This window comes from Calliopsis andreniformis, chromosome 5, assembly GCF_051401765.1.
Source record: "Calliopsis andreniformis isolate RMS-2024a chromosome 5, iyCalAndr_principal, whole genome shotgun sequence".
Classification (NCBI taxonomy): domain Eukaryota; kingdom Metazoa; phylum Arthropoda; class Insecta; order Hymenoptera; family Andrenidae; genus Calliopsis; species Calliopsis andreniformis.
Window position 1 is genome coordinate 12,885,751 of NC_135066.1, and position 17,343 is coordinate 12,903,093.

General features: G+C 33.8%; 1 protein-coding gene across 7 annotated transcripts in view; it reads right to left on the reverse strand.

Moving 5' to 3' along the window:
- Ampdeam (AMP deaminase) overlaps nucleotides 1-17,343 on the reverse strand; it is a 32,159-nt gene that overhangs the window by 1,279 nt on the left and 13,537 nt on the right. For 4 of the 7 annotated variants that reach the window (XM_076378520.1, XM_076378518.1, XM_076378519.1 and 1 more), the window contains 10 exons: nucleotides 16,034-16,211; nucleotides 4,505-4,658; nucleotides 3,393-3,579; nucleotides 2,182-2,531; nucleotides 1,541-1,738; nucleotides 1,128-1,423; nucleotides 925-1,051; nucleotides 686-849; nucleotides 322-616; nucleotides 96-206 (listed from right to left, as the gene is read on the reverse strand). In XM_076378520.1, the coding sequence (XP_076234635.1) occupies nucleotides 96-206; nucleotides 322-616; nucleotides 686-849; nucleotides 925-1,051; nucleotides 1,128-1,423; nucleotides 1,541-1,738; nucleotides 2,182-2,531; nucleotides 3,393-3,579; nucleotides 4,505-4,658; nucleotides 16,034-16,211 (2,060 nt within the window). Of the gene's footprint in view, nucleotides 1-95; nucleotides 207-321; nucleotides 617-685; nucleotides 850-924; nucleotides 1,052-1,127; nucleotides 1,424-1,540; nucleotides 1,739-2,181; nucleotides 2,532-3,392; nucleotides 3,580-4,504; nucleotides 4,659-7,062; nucleotides 8,040-16,033; nucleotides 16,212-16,741; nucleotides 17,138-17,343 lie in introns of those variants that run through there. The other 3 variants (XM_076378522.1, XM_076378521.1, XM_076378524.1) reach the window with 3 other exon arrangements.

Here is a 17,343-nt window from a genome sequence, read left to right on the forward strand (position 1 = left end):
CTAGAAAGTAAAACAAATGTTAATTTAAAAGAAAAGTCATGATCCTATGATGATTTTTTGCGGAGTTAAGTCTCTTTCATCTAAATATACGATACCTTGTGAGGGAAACCACTCATAAGTACTGAGTTACGTGCTAGTTCACACATATCGCACGAACTAAGTTTCCATACTTGTGCAGCGATGCTATATTCTTCCATTAAAGGTTCCTATAAAAAATAATTCTTGCTCTAAATAGTAGTCTAGATATATTATGACAGTGTGTAACTGCATTGCAGTAAAATAATACGCATTAAAAAATTCATACAATTATATTACACTGACCTTGGTAAAATGAAATTGTAGAGGATCGTCCGTAGAAAGACTTACGCATAATCCTCTTGCCAAATATTCTGGAAGTGGATTACGATGGTAGTTTAAGAACAGAGAATTATTACTGAGTGGTGACATTGCGATTCCAATTTGCGCTAAGTAATATAAGTATTGCAGTACTGGAACTTTTCGAAGTAAAAGACCGTGAGAAATATTCTCTGCCATCATGTAACCACAGACAAGATGCTGAATAGGACCAGCCTCGCCACAGTGAGGTCTCAAAACAAAAGTGTTGAAACCTTGTTCCCTATAGAGCGTATTGCATATTAAAAAATTATCTCAAAATACTATGTTAATTATTAAATATAATACTCACGCTCTAAAATGATTCAAGACAGTCATATTTGCATAAGTGTAGTATTGATAATAGCCATAGGGAGGATTTTCGATATCATCCCATTCTGCTGGTGGATAAACATCTTTATCAAATAAAGGATTTTCAGGTTTACTTTCGTCATCGACGGAATCAAACCCTATCACCTATAACAATAGTTAAGAAATTATTTATTCGAATCTTATAAGTATTTCTAATAATTTGCATTTAAAATTACTTACATATTGAAGGAATTTATGTAATTCTGGATGAGAATTGGGGTCATTTGTCACCTCAAAGAGAGGTAAAAAGATATTATTCAGTATCTCTTGGAAGTTTGTCATCAATTTGTTCAATTTGAAGATATCACTGTATATAACGATTATCAATTAACAAATAATAATTACAGATAAAAATATATGTAATTTATATGAAATAAACTTACTAAAGTCGAGGAATTTGAATCAGCCAGCGCACATTGTCTGAATAAACGTCACTCTGAATAGCCCATTTGGCTAATTTGTCCCATTCTTCGGGATTTTTCCCATAAATTGAGAGACGTAACTCCGCGTTTTGGTACTTCGACTCCTCTAAATCACTGGCAACTTCTTTAATTATACTCGCGAAAAATTTACCATTCAAATAATTGTCTGTCTTTAAGAACACTTCGCGAAGTCGACTCTCACCGATTGGGTTGTACTTTGCGTTGAATTTATCAAATCTATGGAAGGTATTTCTATCCTAAAAATAAATTCGATACATAGACTCAATTTATAAAGACATTTTTTGGAATTTACTATATGTTACCTAATATACAGCAATTTTTGAAATACTTTATACTATTTAATAAATACTTACTGCATGTACATCTAACATGTCAACACTGAGATCGTAAGTGGTCAAATTCATAGATTGAAACACCTCTCGAAGAGTCATTGTTTCACCGTTCTTCGAACACGTAACAATTTCGTCTGCATGATTCTTTAAAGTCTTTTTAATAAACCTGAGTAGGTGTTTTTGGTTCATACAAGATGCGGCGTGAATATGTGTATCAACCTGAAAGGAAGACAATGTCTATCTTCTGTTACAATTCTTTTTATAAATTTTAATACAGTGGTGCCCGCTTTAACGTTTTCAGTCCAAAATCATAGCTGGACTGGCCGATAGGTTATAAAAATAAATCTCTGAGTGTAAGACAAAAACGATAGATCACAAATTTCTTTTTTGAAGATATCGACATACAAAGTTATAAATCCTTATTGTAATTTCGCTATTTAAAGAGATAGTTCTTTTAATTCAATTTGTCTCTGTCAGAAATATAAGTTCTATCTTGTAGACTTCAATTGCTTTTTAGTTATCTTAAATATGGAGCTCTAAACTCACTCTGAAACTCCGTTTCCAAGAGTTGCTGGGAATAGCAGAGGATGTTAAAGTGGGTAAAAATTTAGGCGCTATAGCGAGCACCATTCTGTATTTTCTTTTCTGCACCTTGTCCTGACCTTTCTGATGTTATAAAAATCTCTATGTGGAACTGCTTTCTGACTGGCAAGCTCTCTAAGCTCATTCAGCAATACGTGCAATTGGAATTTCGACGAAAGGTAGCTCAGTCTTCTATAGCAAAAGGATTTTAATGGGCCATCGGCGATCATTGCGCAGAGAAGGTTCATATCTCTGACAAAAGTTGCTAAATCGGGGTACGAGTATGGAAGTGGCTTCTCATTAGCCAAATCTTCTTCACTGGCATACAGGTTGAAGACTCCGTTAACAGGAGAGATTTTATAATTTTTCGTTGGAGGAAATTCGCATTCCCACGGATCCCCTCGAGAAGCAGGCGCATGCACAGGGTGATCTGATAGTAAAATTTAATAGATCTATACGTTAACACATTTTTAAATAAAATTTTGTGCATTTATATTTCATTATTTTTTAAAAAAATGCATACTAAGGTGACCACAATTTCGCCATGCTAACGTTTAACCTTTTGCACTTCAATTAATTTTTTTTCGGGTATAACAGTCTAGTCACAATTATATCGTTTGGAGTTTTCCAATTTATTCTTGCTCTAGAAACTTCAACTAATTTTTCATGATTTTATACGCTGATTTTATATGCTGTATAAATGTAAACATATCGAGTCGCAATTTAAAGTCTTATTTGACACCTAGAACACTAATGGTATGTTGCAATTTTAATTATTAGTTTATGGATTTATCATGGGTGACGAATTTAAAAGCACAGGCAAAATTGTAGTCACCTATTTTACAAAGAAAATGAATAAATATGAAAAATAATAAAATTTAGGGAGTTGGAATTTAAAGACAACAATAAAAGGAGGGGAAGGAACCTTTCCAATAGGGATCTTTGATCAAAGCATCGATGTCTGCATCAGATCGAATATCCATAAATTCGTTTTCACATGGTGTTGACGTTTCTCTACTTAAACAGGCTCCACCTTACCAACAGGAAGGAAAAATCGAAATTGAAAAAGAAGGATGAAGAACGTTCGATTTTACGACATAAGTGAATTTCTGTAATTCAAGTTTTTAAAATATCCAGTAAATCTAACTATAGTAAAAATTTCCTTACTACTTTTAACACTTTCAGAGAAGACAAATTATATAATGGAATCAATTCAGGAATTTAGTATCTCTATAAATGACTAGACATTAAGATGTTACAATACATTGTTTTATGACTCTGAGATAGATACCTGCGATTGCTTTACGGTCATCGTGTTGAACTTCATCGTCACTGTTTATCGGCCTTTTATCGATGCTACGTAGAAATCGTGACGTTATAGAAGGGAAGCTCTGCTTAGAATTGTTCATGTATTTTTCACGTATTGCTAATGCCTGAACCAGCATCTGGGACGCCTGCTGAAGATCTTCCAAGGGCACCTGAAACAAAAGTTAGATCATAACTGAAAAGCAATTTTCGAGGTTTTCAATGAAACCCAATCACGTCTTCGCGATACATTTATTTGTATTAAAAGTTACGTTACGTACAACATTCTATTGAAGTTAAATGAAACATGCGACAAGGTTATCGAAGATTGTAAAGGATAACTCTTTGAAGATTAAAGAGCCTCTTATAGCATGATGGAACTTGGAGGTAGTTACGACGAAAGGGTGATGGTTGTTGAGAAGGGTTTCCTACGTAATGCAGCACTCTTTGGCTTCTTCTTACAAATTACACAAAAGCCATAGTCGACTACGTAACACAGATTTTATGTATGAGCTTAATCATGAATTTGATTCATTACACAGCTGATCTAGAGGATCAGCAGTTTTTAGAAGACGAAGAAAACCAAAGTTAGTCTCTATTATATTTGCAATTAAAGATAGGTAAATGCTTGATGATTTTGAATGAAGAAATTTTTAGAAATTTCAATAATTTTTAGTGTGTATTAATCATAAAATAAAAGTTCCAATAAAAGTTTTTTATGTATTATACATATATTTATACATATTATATATATATTTTTATGTACGTTTTATGTATTTTTAAAACGTACTCAATACAAAATTTGCAATTTTTTAGTTGTGTCATCGTTTCTGCGAGTCAGCGAGACATGCTTTCATCATGAATGAAACATTTGTATAAATTGTGGCAGAATTCGGAACGTAACACCTCATCATAAAATGAATAAGAAAGCACTTTATCAAGCATTTTTAAAATTCCTAAATAGAGGTGTTATTCAAAGAATCCTGAAAATATTTTTCTTTTCTTTTTAAATTTAAAAAACCAATATTACAGTTTAATGGAAAAAATAGCTGGTCTAAATCCCAATTCGTTTAATTCCTATTTAAGTATTACACATACCCCAGAAGTATCTTCCCCAGATATGGAAACCCTTTGGAAGTGTGGCACAAAGTCATTTTCTTCGAGATTGAAAAGATGATCAACGTCATCTGGTACACCGGGTCCAAGTGAAGGCTCATAGTGGCTACGACGTTCTTCCAAGTCCTTGGCAGCTCTGAAAATGTATCCTAAACATGATTTTTTACTCGAAGTAACGAGAAATATTTAAACGAACAATATGTTTCTTATTAGAAGGATAATGAGTGATATGCAGCATGTATAGCAGTGTAAAAAAACTGGTTTGGTGTCTATGCAAATTTCCTCTTCTCTGACTTTTTTAAATCCCTTCTCACAAGAATGGAACATCACTTGAATATTTTGCCGCAGAGGCTTTATTTCGTCACAAGATCGAGTAAATTATATTTAGCACGTTCATAATTACTAAAAAGGTACTAATTCACTTTTACATTCAGGAAGTTCAACATACAAATTTTACAGAATTATTGCTAACAATTTTCTAATAATTGCCAATAATATTGTAATAATTTATTAAAAATTTAAATAAAAAAAAGGAAAGATATACAAATATTAATAAGATCTACATATTTTTAAACGAGAATTCAGTACGAATCTAAATAAATAAATACATCTTGAAAAATCATCGTTCTAATTATCCTGACCCACATATGTTGAGTCAGTACTCATTTTAAGTAAAATATTTCAAGCAGAAAAAATACAAAATTATTTGATTTCACTAAAAAAAAAATGTGCTCCTTACTTTAGAAATTGTCGGCGTTAATCAATTATTATTTATAAGAAATTAAAATTCATCCTGTTCTGACCGATTTAACATAAAGATATCCTGAAATATCAATCTGTATTCATGAATCACTATTATAAAGCGGAGACAGAATCAATCAGTTTCTCAAGGTCACTATGAGGGGTCATCCCCATCACTACCACGTTGTTTTATCTCTCACCTCCCCGTTCCGCCTCCCTGGTCTTTGAGAATTGCAAAGCGCAAATCTGCAGCCATACAGTTCCCTCTTTAAATGGAGAGGCAAACACGGCATAAAAACGAAGCTTATGCTCAACGTGTTCATGGCCGAGGAACTGACCTTGACAGTCAATTTTCTTTTGTTCTTTTTGTAAAGGGTGGAATGCAACAGCATAGTGCGAACTTTTGAGGATGATCACAGCCCTATAGGTATTATAGAGAATATACTATTTACAACTTATAGAAAAAATGTTAAGACAATGAATCTGTAATTATCAAGGAAAGCAGTGTAAATTATATTTTTGTTTTGTATTGTGAATTTGTATTTTATGTACTATCGTTTTTAGGGAAGACTTTCTTTAGCTAAATAAAAAAAGACTCTTTTAGCTAAATAATCATTTTCTAATGTCCCGATATGCTGCAACCTCGATATTAATATTCACAGCACATTTTTACATAAGGTATTTTTATTATACTTAATATTCTGTGCAATATATAATACTTAATTATATTAATTTATTAATATCAAGATACAAATCCTGAATATAAATAAGACGTAGGTACGTGTATAAACACATATTCCTGTTTGACGAATTAAAATTTAATAATTCTGGCTCTGATATTTGTATTACTATTAGTAAAAGCGTTTATCATTCATATATCAAACATATGCATATTATTGCTTAATCAAACGAAAGGACGATAAGAAGACTTTTAACGTGACAATCTGTTCATTTCATGAATATAAAGAACTTATAGTACATCGCCAAAGATTCTTTTCGAACGAGACACGAGATAATGTAATCATGTATTACGACTTCATGCTTGAGAACAAATTCCGATAGCGTAGTTACATTTATAGATTTAATAACATAGCTTTGGTAATCGGTAATCAGAAGAATTTTTAATACTGTAAACAAATTCACCACTGAAAATTTTGCATCATACATTCGTATCATAACTTGCACAGTTTATATATTTCTTTATGTTCATTCATTTAATAACTTTCAAACGTAATACAGAGCTGCCAGGTAACAGTTACGATTTTTTTCCACGTTGTAATTATGCGTGACAGTACATACTTCTTTTTGTTTGTCAGTGCAAATAATTTTAAATTTTCAAATTTTCAAATATTTATTCAAAAATTCGAATTTTTTAGATCATTCAAATTTTCGAATTTTTAAATACATATTTAAATGTTACACTTCTCAATCACTTTCAAACTTCTTAATTTAAGAACACTTCAAATCTATTTTATCCGTTTGAATTTCTGCATTTCATTTCCTGAAACAATACTACCCATTTCGTTACCAATACTTTCGTATGCATATTTGAAAAACGTAACTTGTACCTACAGTTTGCAATGTATGATTTACTCGCTATCAGCTCGTTGCTCTAGTATTTCTACATTTTTCTTCATCACCAAATCTCGGGATCCTTATCTGGCACATATGAATCACTAGGATACGATTTCATTTCAGAAGCATATGTCGATCGCTGATAACGAATTGCGAGACTATAACGAGTAAAGGCTATATCTACAAGGGAGTGGTAGCAATCGCTATTAGCGCGTATGATTTACCTCAGGAGTATCCTATTATCCCTGAGCCATCGTTTCGATTCGTTCGCACCAGCGAACATGTTACACGATCCTCCGCGTTCTCTACTCCTCTTGCGCACACGATAATAACGCCGAAAAGACGAGACACTTCATAAAGATACTTTCTTCTCCCCCGTCTATCGTCTTATCCCTTATCTTCTCCCTTTCTACCCCAGCTCCTTTTGTTCCTCTTCGATTTACTTCGAACTTCAAAGGATCGATCACAGACGTTCAACAACAACTACGAAAACGACTTTCGCAACAGTTTCTTAACACCAGCGAAGTTCACCCGTTTCTACTGTTAATAAGTGTTTTATTGATTACTTTAGACCATGTTTTATCATGGTTTATTTCACTATTAGTTTTCTGTTTCACGTTTGACTATTCAAGAAGATTCCTCGTCCTCGTCATTCGGGCTCCACAGCGAGAACTCATTTCATGATTGGACCTCGTCAGCACTCGCGAGACGCATGTTCTACGATTTACGATCAGTGGATACGAGATTGAAGGCTATCCTCGCTTTTCATATTTCTTGACGATAGAAGTAAAAAAAAAAAAAAAAAGTAGTAGTCTGATACGCTGAAAGTCGAGACTTTATCGGAATGAGTCAAAATTCCCAGTATAGTCGCACTGCACGGTTAGTGACTCAACGAACACGTGTACACAACGTTGAGCATCACACAGTAGCAATGTGATCGATTCTGCGGGAAAGTAGTTTGATGGTACTGCATGGAAGCGTCGAAGAAAGGACTCGGAATGAATTTCGTGTTCGATGTGCCGACGATGAGGGAAGAGTTACGTAGTTAGATGTGGTGGGGGAAATTCACCCTTGGGAGTTGAATTTTTAATATTAAAATTAATTCGTCGAAGTGGAACGTTTAGTGTATCTGGGAAAATAACTCTCAGAGGTGGAACTTTGGAATAGTTAATGCTAGGGACAGAGTTTTTGACCTTTAAAACAAATAATTCTTCAGCGACGTGTTTATGACCTTTGCGAAAATTCATCTTTGGATGTATAGAACATTTTGCTACATGGTAAAAATTTTAATTATGAAATATGGTAACATTTTTATTATCTGGGTTAATAAGATGTAATATTCACATCTTTTATCATTATAGTGCAATGTACAGTGACAAATCGAAAGCAAGTGTAAAGAAATGATTCTTGAATAATTGTAGTTTTCATATCTTGTTATAGTTACTACATTGTAAATTCTTATTATAAGGATTATAGAATTATAACAAAAGATAATTAAACAAATTATCACTTTTTCTCAAAGCTCTATTATACGAGGGTCAGTCAAATACAGACTGAACTTTTCCCTACTGCTAAACAAATGAGTGTTTAAAATTGAAATATCGTCAGACATTTGTTTCTTTAATAGCTAGTACAATAAAAGGAGCAAGTAGTATCTAATACTTTTGCACAACGAATTATAATCACATTTTTAACTAATTTAAGTGTTAAACCAATCAAGATTTTACGAAAATTACGTAAACAGCTTGAGAATGAAATGTTGTCAAAGACACAAGTGTTTACGTAGCATAAGACGTTTGCTGATGGACGTTCTGGCATACGAAACTTGACACATCCGTGTCGTCCCAAAACCAGCATCACGCTAGACAACATTTGGGCAATTTAAGACTTTATTGAAGGTGATCGCCTAATAACAATAGACAAAGTTTATAAAAAATTGCGATAAGCCATGGTAATGTGCAGTTTATCATTCGGCACGAACTAAGGTTTCACAGAATTTCGGCATGATGGGTTCCACGTCGCTCTAACGCAAGAAAAGGTAACATAAATACACTGGACAACTATCGAACATGCTCCTTTTATAGCCCTGACTTATCGTCCTGTAATTATCATTGTTTGGATCACTTAAGGAAGCATTAGGAGGAGAACGGTTTGAAGATGATGAAGTGGAACACTTCGTGTGCAATTGACTTCAGTCACGTCCTATTACTTTTTACGATACTGGAAAATAACTTCCAATCCAGTGATAAAGGTGCTTAAATGTTAGCAGAAACTATGTAAAAAGATGACATATATATATATATTTGAAAAATAATAACTTAATAAAGATTACGAGAAAAAGTTCGTTTATATTTGATTCACCCTCGTATCATAGTAAATTAATTAAAAAATACCAGTGGAATCTGCTATTGAAAACTATTCTAAAAATCCGCAGACAAAAGGAGTTTAAAAAGATGAATTCGTTTGACAAATAACGAACAACTTTTTTACCAAAGAATTCCTAAAAATTTCTATATTTCATATTTTGTTCCCTTGTGCACTTTATCTACTATTTCCTTTAGTAGAAACGATTTACCAAGGACAGACGAGAGATTCTTCAAAACACACGATCCTACGATTCAAAATATCCACGAAAATAAAAAGAACATAAAAGAGCACAGGAAAACCATCCACGGTTGAAAATAAAACTGCTCTACTCGCTTACGAACCACGAGGACAAGGAACAAACCAATCGCCGATATCAACAAACGCGAAATCGGTTCCCAACTCGAACAGGGTTAATTCCCCAAACACACCATCGACCAAGTACTTCTTACGCAGTTCAGCGAGTACTGTACCTGCTCCCTGAATTATGAACCCTTACTTCTTAACACGCCACATGCCTATACAGAAAGATAAACCTATTTGGAGTAAAAAGCTTTAGGCGACAGTGCCACAAATCAATGAGGATTAAATAGAACAGAAATCCGTAACATTGCGTTGCCTTCCATACGTTGCCGCAATTCCGAGCAACGCACAGTGGTTCTGCAGTCTAACGGGTGCAGAATTCAAAACGATACGAACAAACAAGACCCTGACAAACAGAATCATCATCATCTTCCAATAACAGCAACTCTTGGTGGTGAATATTGTCTATACACCATTTCTCAACTAGGTAACCCATAAACTACAATACATGGAACACAAATAACATTGGTGAGCTTTCATAAGAGATCGACCTGGCACAGCAGGTGTTCGTAGACAGAAACTAAGTTGGGTTCATCGTTTATTATCGACCAAGGATAACGATTGACGGATATTCAAGTCGTCGCCAACCCTTTCGAGGAGTAAAGGTCATCGTGAATAGAGCTGATAGGATGACGATTCAAAAGTTTCAACATCGAAAGGCATTGCCCTCGACGAGGTCTCGTTTCTCCTTCGATTCCGCGACGACACGGTCGACGCGATTTTCGAGAATTGCGATTCCTATGGATCGATACGCATCGACTCACACGCACCCTGGTCTGGGGAACCCTCGTTTGGGGGTGATCGGAGAGCATCGAGGGACGATCGAGGATCATACGTGGCTGACGGGTCCGCGGGCGACCAGTGATCGTGGACTGGAAATAATCGAGCAAGAACTACGCACTATGCGAAACGCGAGAGCCGTCTTATCGGGTCGACGGTCGCACGACGACTGAACAGGAGGACCCGTGAGGGTCGGTGCGGTGAAGCAACCCCTTCTCTCCCTGCGGCATGTGCGTACGGGGTGTGAAGAAAGTAGCGAGCACGAGGCTTTTGGAGTGGTTTAGGGAGCGGTCACGCTCAACCATCGTCACCGATCGACAGACACTGGTCAAATTTCAAACGTAGAAATGACGGATTTAATGCCTTAGTTACATCTAATAAATAAATCATAAATAATTACCAAATAACACTGCTTTATATTTTGTCTTGTATTTGTTATATACAGGGTGGTCACAGCAGACTCTGGTACTAGCTATGCTGAACGAAAAATAGCAATTTTGCCTGATTTTCCACTGGATAGACAGAGACACAGAATGCTGTGTATTCTTTCTATTAAGTATAAAATCGGACTCTCGCAGTTTTGCTGTTTTTTGGTGAGTAGGGAGAGTACTAGAGTAGACTATGGTAGGGTGTTTCCAAATGTGTGGGACATTTTTGGAGGATAGGTTCGGAAACACTTAGGTTTTTAGTTATATAGTATTTTATATCACGTACAATGTGATACTTTCTTTAAAATCTATCACTGTGCGCCACTCTTTCAAGGGGCTGGAATATCCTTGGGCCTAGTAGGACCTTAAAGAGAATAACACACTGTGCAGGCAAGAAATGGGCCAGCATTTTACGCAATGTAAAATAGCACATAACTAAGGAATCTCAAAATATCAATTCTGTTTTGTTCAAACACATTCAATGACTTTTAAACTAGAAACAAATAAAAATGAAATTTCCCAGATTATATAATTTTAAAAGACTGGATTTGAATATAACCTCTATCTATTAAATTCGGAAACAATTATCATCTTCTGTTGACTAAATATTATATGAAATATTAATATTGAAAATGATGTTAGAATATGAGAATGGATTTGTAACTATATTCGTAGTCCAAATAACATCGACCATTTGGTGATTACAGCGCAATTGACTGTGAGTATTAATTTTGATGGCTGGTCGATGACGATTCGTAATAGTCGGTGGTATTTAGTGGATCGCTGCCTCAACAGGGGTGGGACCACTCAAGTTGGTAGAAATTTTGTTAACGATCATGTTTTACGTTTGAATTTTTAAATATGTAGAGACTAAAAAAGTATTAAATTTAATCGTCTATATCTATGGGGTGTGGCAAATGTAGCGAGCATGGATTCCGAAGGTGCGTTTAACAAGCATAGTTAAACTGGAAATAGAAGTATTTGTTAAACTAAAATATGTGTCTCTACAGGCTATAAGAAAGTAAGTTTGAGACAAGTTAGAACTATTAAAAAAGATATGATTCTTATGTAGAATTTTAAGTAGAAAATTCTTCAATTTAGAAGAATAAGGCCAACATAATCAAATAAAAACTAATTTATCCCTCTATATAACTGTTATCTGAAAATGACAACCATGTTACAAAATGTAATATGAATTTCAATTTCAAATCACACTTTTTTCTATTATTAAGTACCACAGTCCAAAGAAGGATAAAAAGTTCGAAAGAGATACGTTACTGTATAAATTCTGTGTGTTATAACGAATTATCATAGCAAACTTCTATTGAATTAGATTGCGTAGAGTTGCTTCAGTGGGCGGATCACTTCCACCACCTTTTTGCCATTGTGGCGTGTCAGAGAGGGCAAAGAGTAAATGGGAAGTGTACTTCGCCACTAAAAATAGTTCTACGTAATTTTATTGTACCTTATTGTACCTATTGTTCATTGTATGTGAATTATGGTCTTGAGGTTAATAAACGCGACTAATTTCACCGCTGAATTTAATCCAAAAATTTCCGTCAACTCAGATTAACAAACTTATACATTGAAAATCCTAATAAATAATATTTGCTTGCTTTAAATATGATAACATTTGCTCCAGACAGGATGACATTGTAATAATACATTCTATTTCCACCCGGTAGCAACCTGTCGTTGCGCTTTTAATATCATCCACTTCAGCTATCGTAAACGTTTACTATTTACTCTAAATGTAGATCACGGAAAAGTGTTGTGAAAAGATATACCCCTATTGCGCAGAGAACGTAATATATACTGATACGGCTTAAGAATAATAATGTTTGTCTCAGTCCTTGAAATATTATTCAGGATGTCCCATCTGGACTTTATTTTTTACAGAAAAATATACTATAAAAAAGGAGAAGACACACGTCACGTACTAAAACTAGTAGACATCAACAATATATTTATGAACGAGAATTTTTATGAGAATTTAAAATATTCCACTTGTCTCTGTTTTTGAAACAATTGAGGGAAAAGAGATTGTACATGAGTGATGCCGATAAAATTCGGGAATAATTACCTTTGTTGCCAAATTTATCGTATCGTATCAAAAAAGCATTCATTCCCTTGAAATTTGATTAATTTTCTAAATTTAGCACATTTTTCTGATCGTTTTTGTCTGAAAAAGTACTTTGCTAATTATAGTAAAATAAACAAATACGTAGGTACTAAATACGATGATTGTTTATTTGAATATACACCGCTGAACGATTTTTCAGTGAATTCTGCACAGATTCGAAACTGAAATATGAGTAGAGATCCGTTATTGAAGTGCTATTAAATTAGAATTTCTTTAAACGATATTTTTTATAAAACGAAAACTCATGTGAACACTTTTTATTCCATACCTTTGATTTGTTTCTGTACTTCGAATAATGTTAGTTATCTTTTAACTGTAGGGTCATTCCTCTAGATGTCAAGAACACATTCACTCAAATATAAGTAGTTATTTACAAGAATATAATATAACTACTGACACAAGAGAAATTTTATCATCACAGATTAACTTCGAGCGTTTAAACAATCTTCAACACACAAAATTTATCCCTGTTAAAATGTTACCTAAAAATACTTTTACAAGTAAAATTACAAATTCAATTAAAATTTACAAGTGAAGAGAGACGCAACTTTCGATAACAAATGTATTATATTAAGATTAAAAAGTACTGCTGATTCTTTTCTTAAAAATAGATTATAAATAGATGAAACAGAAATATGTTTTGGTTAAACACAGAAAATTTGCAAAAAAATTGTGGAAAACATTCACACTCGCATTAGATTCAGGAACAAAGAAAATAATAATTTATTTTAAAAACTATGTAAAGTAACTTACTTAATTTTGAACAATTTAGTATATTTTTGTAATCTTGAATGACATTCAGGAGCACTATCAATATCGCACAAATCTTAAGCATATCACATATTATGTACACATTACATATGCACTCTTAAATGAACTGTCACTTTACGCTAAACAACACTGAGTTTAGTCAGACAGGTTCTGGGTTGAATTATTGATCGGTACTTTACTATATGCGGAATAGGCCTCTATTGTATAAGACGATTTCGTCGATGATCATTTTAAGGGACATATCAAAGCAGCCTGTATAATGGGTTTTGCATAATCAAGCTTAAATAGGAATTATTTCAAATGTCAAAGAGAAAACTTTCCAAATTGATGGATTAATATATTCACAGACAATTTCTCCATACAAAGTAAAACAAAGCCATTTTTAATTAAATATTTGAAACGAATTCAAAAATTCTTAACTACTTCAATCTACTCTAAAATCCATAATGATGCATCTGTGAACCACAACATATTTTTAATACGAAAAGACAAAAAAAATGAAAAACAATTTCTTAATTCTTTTTCTCTTATTTTGGAGCACACTTTAGAAAGGGGAAAAATTATTGTATTTCGAGATAAGAAATTATGGATAATAGGGTTAAAGAATCTTTATCTTCTTAATATTTCTATAATGCCAAGAATTTTGAAATAAAATTTTAAATGTCGTAAAAGCTGATTTAACAGCCAAATAAATAATCCGTTGATAAGTCAAGTAACGATCGTAGAACTGGTGCGACGCCCAGATCTGAACGATAGTATATAATCGCAAATGGAGCGAAACAGGAAAATTTATTTCGAGAGCTCCTCGACGCACATCAAGAACCATGATATGGAACTAACAACTGTGAAGTGACCAAGAATAGAACTAAATTAGGTACACGACTCTTCGTTGATAATTCCAATTATAGGCGGCACTTAAAAAGAGACCGTAAATTGTGACCACGTTTAGATATCTACCCGCAGCCATGTAATTTATGCGATTTCAACGGAACATGAGTTACAATCGCTAACAAAAGGCGCAGCCGACTCAAATATTTACATACCTAAAGAAAACTTCAAATTCCCCCAAAAAATATTCCCTCTATAATTTTGAAATAAAAAACGAATCAACAATTTCGTATTACTATACAAAATTCAACAGACAATTTTTTTTCCAATTAATCGTCCACCGTCGCATAAAGCCACTGGGATGGATTGTTAGCGACTTTAATTGGTTTCAGATAAGTTCGATCTTTTATTTCACGCTGTTCGTGTTAATTAAAACAGTTTCCTGAATTGTTTTTTACAAATTCTTTTCCCAACTGCTGCGACAGTTTCTATGGCGAACTGTTACTGATTAATATAACTTGCACAGAGGGAGAGATGTTAATTGGATTTTGTTGAGATTTTTCATTTCGCTCGGAACGCGGTCAGGAAAATGTAGAAGAAAGTTCGAGGGCGTGCAATAGAGAAAAATGATCTAAGAATCGTGTTAATGCCGCGCCACGAATATGAAATAACTAACGCCTGCAGCTGCTAAAAACGTACTTTTACATTTTTCTTTCATTTTCCTCGGCAATACTTTAAAAAGCACCGCATCTACCACGTAACAGTTGCAGCGGGTTAGAGGAGCGACCTCGTTCCAACGTTGAGTTTTCATGAATCCTGGAGCAGCGGGGTTTAGTTTATCCCGTAATATGTACGCATAATCTTAAACGACTTTTGGAGCCAATATAATTTAAATATTACACGAAGAAATTGTGGTTTTATAAATTTATTGAACATCGACGAATATTTTTGGAACACAATTTTTCTGTACGAATCATTTGCAAACTGAGTCGACAGATAACATTTGCATATGGAGATTCTTTGTGATTTTATGCATTGAATTGTGCGTGGACTTTGATGGGAATAGTATAAGTACAATGATATGAAATTCGTGGAACATGAGAATGATTAGTAGAACTATTGACACAGTTGAGATAACTGGCACGATTCGAAGTAGTGGATGAGTTGAAAAGCGATTAATGATAAAATTGACACTTTTCGCTAATTGGTGCTAAGAATTTTGCGAGTGTTAAAGTAATTTAAGTGGAAAAATCAACATTTGATTTTTGTATCTGTGATATTTGATATTTTTCATATTGGTAGGTAGATATAATTGCTTATTTTTAGTTAATAACATGAATAGAAAAGTTAATTATTCTTAACGATAAGAATCAATTCATATATATATGTATATATTTCAAAAGACAATGATTGCCGAATAATCATTTTATAACGTCTGTGAATATTTATTTTCAACATTGGAAATATGTATATTTTCCCAACAACAAAATGATGAAAGTTATGGGCGACTTTACTTACTTGACAGTCAATTGCCTCTGTATCAGGAGCTTCTTCTCGATCTGCTCAATTGGAAATTGAGGAACTTCGTAGGGGGCTGATATCTCATTTGGCAATTCATGTGTTGCGATCCTTAAGGAGGTTCCACCAGCAGCACCTGCTCCACTACCTTCCAAGCCAAAAACTGGACTTTCGCTTCCTGTAACATAAAACGTGATCGCTGAAGTTTTACCACCGAAATATAAAAGAACGTGGCGCAAACCTTTTAAGAAAAGTCTTGAGAAAACAAATGTTCAAGATATGTGTAATAGGTAGAAGTAAATCGCACTACTCTCCTATAAGAGTTAGGCAAATGCATTACAAACTTATACAGATGTTACTTTCAGGATCCAATTTATCTTTTAATATAACTAAAATTAAAAACAATTCCTCTGAACTAGAATATATAAATTGTTAAAAAAGAGGGGGGGAAAGGCTTCAAGCTCAAGGAATGTACGACTGCAAATGGAATTTTTTCATTCATATAATATTCAAATCCGAGTATTGGATATAAATATTGCATAATTAACTTAAAAAAGAAAAAAGGTATCATCATCCGCTTAAATTCCTGACGCGAATTGCAGATAAAGCTTCACGAGGAGCAATTTATTGTCCACGGTATTTTCGCTAGATTCCTATTTCCAAGTAAATAGACGTATGTATGTAGATACGTTGAGACGAGGAAATTACCATCGTGTTTCGCCTGCTCCGTTTTCTGTAACCATTCAGTTACGGAATTCCGCTTATATCCAGTTAAGTATTCATTGTCACTACCCAGCACCATCGCGCGAATAGGTTTATGCGTCTAGAAACATTTTTACGGTTCTAATAGGAAACTAACCTATTTTTACGCATTCGTAACTCGAACCTGTCGATCGTCTGTTTACAACGTGGCATTCTCAAGAATAAAACTGGGTGTCAATAGTTAAGAGTTCATAGTATGTAAATAGGAAATACACACTTAAATCGACAATGAATCATTTCAAAAAGTGGGATGAATATCGTATGTAAATGGTATTTTTCAAATATCACTATTTCTAATTGCAATAACATTTTATCGGGACTTCAGTTTTCTCAGAGAGCAATAAACTTTTAGCTAAATATTGGGACACAAACAAAGCCTATATCGTGCAATCATTGCGAAATAAAATAAATACAGTGGTTTATTAAATCAAAACACGATTCAAGTAAAACAGCAATCCTTTATGCCTATGCTATGACGAATTAAACATAATTATTCTAAATTGATTGTCAAACTATTGATAAGATATCTATGTACTACCAGTTAAGTA